The sequence below is a fragment of the Parasteatoda tepidariorum genome, chromosome 4 (assembly GCF_982258835.1).
Source record: "Parasteatoda tepidariorum strain Cologne lab strain chromosome 4, Ptep-v5.0, whole genome shotgun sequence".
NCBI classification, from domain to species: Eukaryota; Metazoa; Arthropoda; class Arachnida; order Araneae; family Theridiidae; genus Parasteatoda; species Parasteatoda tepidariorum.
In genome coordinates this window covers 45,801,088-45,811,547 of record NC_141758.1, presented here as the reverse complement: position 1 = coordinate 45,811,547, position 10,460 = coordinate 45,801,088, and the positions used below count along the sequence as shown (strand labels likewise).

Here is a 10,460-nt window from a genome sequence, read left to right as displayed (position 1 = left end):
TTATAACTAAACACTTTACAAAAAATCTAATTACAAAAATTTTTGTAAATCAAAATTTAGTATGGAATAATTTACCAAACGTCTTTGTAAAAATCATTTTCTCAAACAAAATTTAAAAAAATACTATCTTATAATTAGGTTTTTAAAAACCAAAACAAGTCTGAAATTATACAAAAATAAAAAAATTCACAAAAGGAATATTAATGAATCCAATCCATGTGTAAGTTCTCAAACCTTATATAATATTGTCAACATTTAAGAATCGCTACAGAAGATGTGTAATAATAAATATTAACATAACAGAAAATAGTCAATTTAGAATGGGAGAAATGAATTGTGGTATTTTGTCTTTTTGTTAAAAAAAAAAAAGCAAAGTAATAGCTATTTATATAACTTTTTTGCTAATTTGTCTTCTCGTAAAAAAGTTTTTTTTTAAAAGTATATCCGCAATTTCATGTTAAATATTCCTCACTTCTATTGAATTCATCATGCTTGTGTAAATTTTGATACTACCTATATCAAAAGCTTTCTTCGGTGTCTTTTTTATAAGATTTTTTATAATTGATTATATCAAATTCCTAGATGCGTAGTGAATTAGGCAAATAGTGAACAACTAACTAAAACAATATTACATTTGTAAAACAGTGTATGGTCTCTTATGTATTCATTAATTATTGAACAATAATAAATTGGACCTTGTAAACTGAATCAGATTACAATCATCATAAAAATTCAAATGTAAAAATTACAAAGCTGGGAAATTTGTTTTAAAAAAAAAACTTAATAGAAACTGTCCTCTAACTTCAATAAAGGGATACAATTTTATGTAATATAAGATCCAATATCCCCTTTATTAAATAATTAAAAAGTTTCAAAATACATTTTTAAAAGATTTGTCAAAAGTAAAATAGTAATATGCTCACTCAATTCAGCACTTAGACAAATTTGTGATTACTGAATTGTTACTTTCAATTATTTTTTAATTAGAAACATACCATATTTTTGAAAAATTAAACCTAAATCATATGTCCCTATATTGGCTAATAGTATGTATTAGATAAATGAAGTTTGTAAACTTCACGCTTTTAGAATTGCATATAAATCTTATAGCAGTTTTGAAATGCGGAAAAAAACTATGTACCATAACGTAAAACACAGAAGAAGAAAAAAGTTTTTGAATTACAAATTAAACGATTATAAAAATTATAGTTAAACTAAATTATTATGGATAAGTACATTATAAAAATTAATTTCATAAATAGTTTTATAACATATAAAAAATTTGTGCAGCAACATAAAACTTTAAAAATCACGTTTTTCAAGTTTAATAATAAAAACTTTCATTTAAAGGAAATTTTAACTTAAATTTATGAGCCCCATAATACTATATTTATAAAAAAAAAAAGAAGTGAAAAGTCATTCAAATAAAGAATGAATAAAAGTTTAATTTTAATAAGTTTTAGAAATTCATAAGAAAAACACATTGAAATAATCGATGATTATAATAATTTTTCAAAATGTATTAAGGAATGATTCATTAAATGTTGTTTCTGTACAAATCTTTTGCCACAAATAGTGCAATTAAATGGCCGTTCTCCAGTGTGAAGTCTTTGATGAACTTTAAGATTATCTGGAGTACTGAAACATTTTTGGCAAATATTACAAATAAACGGACGTTCTCCTGTATGTCTCCGCATATGCCGATGCAGGTTAGCTTTGGTGCTTGATGTATATGTACACAAGTCACATGCAAAACTAGTTGCACAATCACTGTACATAGCAAAACCACCACTACAAGATCCTAAAAAATTAAAAATCGTAACTAGTTTGTATTGCAACTTTTACATTTAATTGATAAGAATCTTTAGAATATATCATCTCAATCACATGATTACTGCCTATATTTAAAAAGAATAAGTGGCAAAAATAGAACTTAAAACACATTTTTATTTATCTTTGTTTATATAGTGTAAAAGAGTATCTTATAAAAAAGGTAATGTGTATAGAAAATCATTCGTACATCCTGAACGAATAAGCTCATAAATGAGAACAGAACTAATAATAATTGTTGTGCTCTTAATCATGTTACATTGTACACATGAAATATGTTCACAAGGGCTCTTTCATATCATTGCTGAGGAAACACTTGATATTAGAGGATTTGCTAATTGAAAAGAGTATCATTTTTAATCTCACTTAAGTATCATAATCAAAGTAAGTATTATAAAATCACATCTAAAAATAAATTTGTATTTCATGATGATAATGAAGAGCAAACAAATATTGAAAATAAAAACTATTATAAGATCATAATTAAAGTTATATGATGACAAGAGGAAGACGAGTATTTTTGATGCTATTTATTTTTTTAATGAATGAGATATTGATGCACTAGAGTTGGTGATTTTGTTTTAATATTTTTGTTTTCTTCTCTATAATTTATGTTTGCTCTGGTACGAAAAAAAGATTTCTAAAAAATGCAAAGGACAATAAGCATGTATTTAAGATTTTATACTACAGTTTTTAAAGTACTACACAAAATTTTTGATAATTCTAATAATAATTGGTATTAAATTAAATATTGCAAAACAGGGCATTGCCCAACAAAATAAATTTTGAAATAAACAAACTAATTTGGTTTGCAAAGAATGCAAGTTTGTTTAAAGTAATTTATAAAATGTAACAAAAAATGCCACTAATATGCAATTACAAATCTCTGTTTACAATGTATATGCCATAAGTTAATTGAAAAGTCTAGTTCATTGCAAATTGCCGACGTTATTTGGTAGGCTTATTACAGAAAGCTTTGTAGGAACATTGAAAAGTGATGTACACAGTTAGCAAAGAGTTAAATTTTCCAATTAGCCTACAATATATACTTACAGAAATTTATATATAATATCTTCAAAAACAATCATAATTTTGAGGTTTTTGCTATCAAGTGCTTTAAGGATTTCCTATACAACAAAAAAAAATTTATCATTTACTAAAACTAAATTGAATTCAAAAAGTTTAAAAAACTTTTGAAGAAGACAGCCCATATGAAATGTCCCTGACATTTTTTACTAATAACTGCAACTGGCACTGCCAGAAAAACAGTAAGCTATTTTAGAGCCCATCAAAATAAAATTTCTTAAAAAAATTATTTATTCTTGTAGGTACTAAAGGGAGAAATTAATTTTTTAATAAAAAAAATCTAAAAATATTTTTCAAAAAAATTAATAAACAAAAATTTAATGTGAATTTAGAAATATTTTAAATGAGAATGATAAAATTGATCTCAATATTTACATTTGTAATAAGAAATAATGATAATAACAAGTAATAACATTTATTTCAAAATATAAAACAACTAATTTTAAAATATTATTTATTTACTTAAATTTGGCTAAACATTTTCAAATTATTGCAATTAGTGAGATTAGATTTTAAAAAATTTGCTTTTTCGTAAAATAAATTTCCTTGCATTTGTAAATACTAATGTGTACATTTGTTTACTTCGTTCCTTCTTGACAAGAATTCTAAAATTACAGAACACACAGTACAGATACACAGACGCATTTTTAAAAAAAATACAGTTATAATCCACAATTTTAGTTACTTAAATTACCAAAATAATTCATAATAAATCTGAATGTGATAGTTTATGTTTCATCATATTTTGCTTTGTGAGAAATGTTTTCCCACAAATAGAGCAACAAAATGGTCGCTCTCCAGTATGTGTCCTTAAATGCACTTTAAGGTTATATTTTGATGAGAATAGCTTTTTACAAAATTCACATTCAAGATAACTCCTTTCCGAATATCTTTTTATATTGTCCCTAATTTTCAATGAAAACATGTTTGAATTAGATGCTAGTCCACAAGAATAGCTGTTCCGCCCATTCAGAGAGGTGAAGTTGGTAACAGAGCTGGCTCCTAAAAATTACATAGGTTATTTTAGTGCATATTATACAACTTTAATAGATTACATTATTATATATAGGACTACTTTTTAGTATAACAAAAAAATTATTTTTTATAGTTATAAAAAAATTGGCAAGTAATTTCTTGAAAAATTTTATTCTAACCCCTTAACGATCGGTTAATTTTCAAGAAAATGGTCATAAAAGTGTCTTTTTTTTTTGGCCTTTGTATTTGATTAGTGCTGACATCTAGTTTAAAATAAACTAACAATCTACAATTACCTTAAAAATATCCTGGTACTGCCATCTGGTGTGTAAAATGAGAAATAAAATGTTTTCTGGGCAAAATAAATTAATTAGTTTTATTCTCATTGGCGCGTTACTACTGAACACTCCAGCCCGTCAATATAACGGGAGTGAGAAATAGAGGGTGAACCCTCACCCCGTCATTTTCACGGGAGCGAGAAGGAAGGGGTTAAAACAGCAATGTATTCAAGAGTATTTCAGTAAAATAATTATATTATGCAAAGGATAATAAAACATTTTTCATTTATGTGACAAAAGTTTTACATTAAAAACATATTGCATTGTCATTTTCTAAGGACTAATGTAACTTAGCTGTTGCTTGTCTTAAACATACTTAGTTTCATTAAGGATAAAATTATAAAAATATTTTATATTTCCTCTTTTTAAATAAAAGTACCTATATTAAATAAATTTTAGAAAACTTAATCCTTTTCAGAAATATTACAGATAAGTTAATTACAAAACAGCAAAGTTAAATAAAAGCAATCTATTTTAAAAGAAAATTTAATGCAGTTAAATGTCCAATAGTTGAGATCTATATCCTGTATATACAGGTTGTTTTCAAAACTATCTATACCAAGAATTGCAGATCAAAAGTTGCAAATTAATATTTAAGCACATAAAATTAAGCAAATAAAATAATATTTAAGCACTATGGAAAATTAATATATCACTTGAGAAAGGCAGAACTAAAAACATCAAAACCTGTTTGATTGTCACAAGAAACAGATAGAAGTTGAAAGGTGGTTATTAGAAGCAGCTCTAGTTTCCTAAGACCATTAAACTGGTTTTGATGTTTTTTTTAATTATTTTTATCTTGCCTTCATCACTAAGGATTTAGATAGCTTCCAAACTTAAATATTAATTTGCCACCCTTAATGTAATTATGAAATATTAATTTGTCTTGATTTTTTTTTATAAAGATTCTAAACAGATATAGTAAAAATTGTCAATTATAAAACACTCTGTTTTTAAAAAATAATTATATATTTCTTTGTCTTAAATAAACAAAATATAAAGCTCAAAAAACTCAAGACTTTAATTATAAAAACTGCATCTACATTGATGCAAAGGCATAGAATAAAGAAAAACCACAATTTTATTGTAGTACACAGCACTAAAAAAAAAAACTGTGAAAGAACAGGATTTTTAATTGATAAGATGAAAAAATGCTAACAAAAATAAGGAAAATGAATATAAAGATAATTGCAACAGCTGAGGAAAATAGAATAAAAGAATATTAACCAATTTAGAATCTAAATAAATATTTCTTGTTACTTACTAATTTTTTTTTTTTTTTTACATTACATAGCAGTTTCATTTCTTATTTGATGGGGAAAAAAGAGTTACATAATTAGAAACATTTTAACAACTATTCCTGCTGACAAAGAGTTATGAATATTTCAATACTACAGTACAGAACCCGTTATCCGGAAATCAGAAAACCGGAAAACCAAAAAAACCGGAACGAAATTCAATAAATTTTCCCACCATTTAAAATTTTTTTTTTTTTTCTTCCTCATAAGATTTTAGGATTTTTCTTTCTTTTTTTAAAGATGTTTACCTTACCATCATTTTGGAAATAATTATTAGTGTATTACTTCATCGTTTTTTCTTCTTTTTAAGATTATTTCCAAATATATAAATTTTTTTTAGTTGGGTTTGACAATAAAAAAACGGCTTTTTGTAGCGATTGAGAAAACCGGAAAAATCAGTTATCCGGACTAGCGATGGTCCCGATCGTTCCGGATAATCGGTTCCCTACTGTATTAAATAAGGTAAACAGTTTAGATTCACACACTCTATTTTTCATAATTTTAAACTAATGACTTTTTGGAATGTTTTATGAAAAACACTCAAATTGCCTGAAAAACTAGTTTTTATTAAAATATTAATATTAAATTTTTACAATGAACAGGTAAAATAGTCTCAAAATAATAATACAGGGTGAATAGTCAAATTTAAAAAAAAAAAAAAAAAAAAAAAGCACCTTTTGAAGCACTGGAAAAATATTTTAAAGCACCTTTTTATGTAAAAAAAAAATTACTATTAAAGTATGCACACTTATATATTTTTTCTTAAATGTTTAAAGTTATATTTAAAGTTTTTCATCTATACACTACCCTACAATAATTGATGAGACACTTAAGGTATTGGTATTTTTTTAAATTTTTCAAAAAACACTCCAAGAGTTATTTTATAATTTCAAAGGTGTTTAGGTCATGTGATTTCTCATACATATCAATAAGGTTTAAAATTTTCAGAGGTTTGATGAACTGGCACAAAATTACCAGTGAAAAAAGTGTTTTTGAACAACTAATGTCAGAAAATATAGCAATAAACTTGTATCTTGTCTTATTCAACTTTGGTTACTATACGTAATGATTGCATAAAATTCCGTAAGTCTTTTTTGAATATTTATGGAGATACGGACATTTATATAAAAACTAATTTTGTTACATTAGGTTTTCCTGCTATAACTTTAAAAATATTCCATAAAATTTAAAAAAAAATTGGAGCAATTTTGAATTAATAACAAAATTATCATTTGAAAAAAGTTTGTTAAAAATTGAATTAGATATGAGCAGCAAAGCATCATTTTTTCACCAAATGGAAAAATTTTTAAAAATTATTCTAAAATAGAAAATAAAATAAAAAATTCTGGGGGGGGGGGTGGAATTTAAAAATACTTTTATAAAAAAATTTATATGATAACTAATGAGAAAATTTCAATTTGAATATCTTGTAATTTTAAAAAGTTTCAAGCAAAGAAAATAAAGCACTTTTTACAAGCACCCAATAAAAAAAACACCTTTAAGGGCTTTTAAGTAACTCCAAATCAAAAATAAGCACCTTTAAGCCCTTTTTAAAAATGCTACGTGTCCTGCAATAATAATGATTCATATATAATATATAAAATTTAAATATTATTAAATATAACAAGGGGATTAACTAAATAGTGACATTTTAAAACAAGTTGATGAGATGAAAATAAAACAGTAACATTAAAAAACCAGTTGCATCACAGCACATTAACACTTGGAAATTTTTTGGACTTCCAAAAATCTCCAGAAAGTATGCTTTAAATACGTGTAAGTCTTTCCAATAAAAATTCCAATTATTCCAAAAATTCCAATAAAAAAATTAAAAAAATAAATAAATAAAAAATTTAAAAAAAAAGTTTCCATTAAAATTTTTTAAATATACACATTTTAATTTCAGTTACAAACATATAATACTATGCATATTAAAGTTAATAATTCCAACAATATTATTGAAAAAATATTAAAAACTGTCAAAAAAATTACTGATGTTACATTTGTAACAGCTATTAATGACAGTGACACTATTCACATTTTTCAAACTACAACCACTTAACAAATTTAGTTTTACGTTTCTCACAAATTAGAATCACAGAACCTTATTTTTATAAATGTAAGATCCTTCTAGACAGAATTTTATTCTACACAAATTTCCGACTCAGGAAATTATGAAGAGGTTTTTCAAAAATTAAAAAAAACAGCAATTTTTCCTAAGGTCTGGATAGACTACTACATTTATTTGATATTTAAAAAAATCGGTAAAACAAGTCCTTATTTACGCAAGAAATTTTCACAATTTTAAAAAAATAGGTCCCTTCAAACGAAAACTGAAAAGAGCAAAAATAAAAGATATTCAAATATAATTTAAAACTAAGAAAAATTCTCATATTAAAGCTCTATGAAATCCTAGGTATGCTGACATCACACAAAAGAACAACAAAGTTAATCAGTATGTTTTAAGAAAGTGATTTTGGTAAAATTAATGTTAGTAATAATGTTATAATTCAAAACTGAAGATTTACAAGGTATTGCACAATTTGCAAATGAAAGTTCAAATTAAGCTCATTTGCATAACAGCCCATGCAGAGCCAAGACCTATTGTGCCCATCCCAATTTTCTTGATCTAGGGCTCCGAGGTGCAGGAGCAGATGTTCCAGTAGGGTGGTCAGCTAAACCCTGAATCCCCAGTGTTTAGCACCCACCCCAAACAAACATGCTTTGTACTCATTTTAACGAACCTACTGAACAGATGAAAAGCTGAATCAACTTTTGTCTGATCTGAGAATAGAACCCCAGACCTGTAATGCGAGAACGTGAAGCGTAATAACTCAGTCATCAGGTCTCACAAATTAAAAACAAAAATATTCTTCATAACTTTATAAGCAACTAACTCGTTCAATTATTATTTAAAATAAAATTTTTTAAAATATTTGATTTAAAAAACAATTTAATATAGGAATAAAGAAGAAAAAAACAAAACAAGTTTTCTTAAAATAAATCTTAGAAACATAATAAAGAAGGAATTTAACTTTTAATAAATGTTATTAACTTGAAACAAAATTGCTTCAAAAGTTAACATTCCAATAACTAAAATCAACAACATTTAATATATTCATTTAAACAGTGTGAATAATGGGAAAGTTTCATTCAATAAATGAAAGCATATTATGTTTTTAAATTTTAGTTAAAAAAAATGTATATTTGATTAGAGAATTAATTAATTACGATTTAAAATGAGTAACCAAATGAATTTGTAATTGATGTTCTTTTTTAAAGGAAAATTTGCAAACTGAGCACTGATATTCTCCATGTGTCCTGATGTGCACTTGCAAATTTTGTTTTGTTCCAAAGCCTTTTTTGCACATGGGGCACTTATATGGTCGTTCACCAGTATGTTTTTGAAAATGTCTCCTTATATTTGAACTTTGAGTGGTGGAATATGGACATTGGGTACAAGAGAATCTGTTTCCAAATTTTTGATGACTTACAGAAACAAAACCTGCATAATAATGAAACAATTTTAGTTAAATGAAATAATTATGTTCTCAAATAAAACATTTATAGCAATGATTATAACAATACATCAAAGAAAGTATGTTATTGTTTATCCATTCCATAAAAATTAGTTCTTCTGTAAAGATGTATTAAAAATTAAGGTTCATGAACAACAAGTCTATCGAATTTATGATTAATTCAGCATTTATTTCAATTACAAGAGAGACAAACTTTAAGATGATATTTTACTACTAATAATCTAAATCAGTGTTTGGGAACAGTTTAGCGGGGTACACGTTCTTATGCGAAATATATTGCAACACACGAAAATTTCAAAAATTTATATTTAAAAACAAAGCCAGCCATGAAAATTTACGATTACGTATTTCTCTATTGGCTATTTTTTGCAGAGTTATCAGTTAATAATTAGTGGTGTCAACAGCCAGTTGTGATTTTTAACTTTTGTGCAATTTTTTTACAGTAAAAAATACATCAATTTTAAAGTAGTGGTGAAAAAGCTTTAAGAAAAATTTAGAAAGGGTACACAAAAGTCATAAATTTGGGAAACACTGACCTAAATCAATAACTTTAAAATTCATGATAACTAAAAGTAAAAGAATTTAATATACCTCAATGCAAGATATAAAATTTAAATTAAAAATAGCTTGTTTTAAGAAAAATATGAAGTTTCTGACAAAAACTACAACAGTAGCATAATTTATTTTTATTTTATTTATTTGTATTCTTTTTCTTCTTCTTATGAATTGAATAGAACCAATTGATTTTGAGTATATTTGTTATACTGATATCAAAAACTAAACTCTTTTCTGTAGGATTTAATTTTGAAGAATTAACATAAAAAAAACTATGATATGAAGAAATATTTTATTGCAAAATTTACTGACCATGCTAATTACAGTAATATTTTAAATTTGTTTTTTAGGCATGAATTAAGTTTAAAAACTTGACAAAAAATTGTAAGGCAGCGTAATTGAATAAATTTTTAATAAAAATATAAGTAACAAAATAAAAATATAAAAGTAAAATAAAAATATAATAAAATATAGAAGTGATTTAAAAATGTATAAAAGTGGTGTAAAAATATAAAAATCCACATTTCCAAGTCTATGGCAAATACAATAAAAACAAGCTTATAACATTTAGTTTGCAAAGAAAACAAAAATATAAAAGTGAAATAAGAATAAAAATATAATAAAATATAAAAGTGATTTAAAAATATATAAAAGTGATTTAAAAATATATAAAAGTGATTTAAAAATATATAAAAGTGATTTAAAAATATAAAAGTGATGTAACAGGAAAAAAATTCCACATTTCCAAGTCTATGACAAATACAATAAAAATCAGCTTATAACATTCAGTTTGCAAAGAAAACAAAAACATTTATAGACTTAAGCAAATACTATTCAGC

The 10,460-nt window shown here is 24.9% G+C and overlaps 1 protein-coding gene across 1 annotated transcript; it reads right to left on the bottom strand.

The window, feature by feature from the left end:
- Window positions 1-1,432: 1,432 nt before the first annotated feature.
- On the bottom strand, window positions 1,433-8,981 carry LOC147810940 (uncharacterized). The gene is made up of 3 exons (XM_087162162.1): window positions 8,759-8,981; window positions 3,623-3,918; window positions 1,433-1,838 (listed from the first exon to the last, which is right to left on the bottom strand). The coding sequence occupies exons 1-3, from the start codon at window positions 8,841-8,843 to the stop codon at window positions 1,500-1,502; spliced, it is 720 nt and encodes a 239-aa protein (XP_087018288.1). The 5' UTR covers window positions 8,844-8,981; the 3' UTR covers window positions 1,433-1,499.
- Window positions 8,982-10,460: the final 1,479 nt, after the last annotated feature.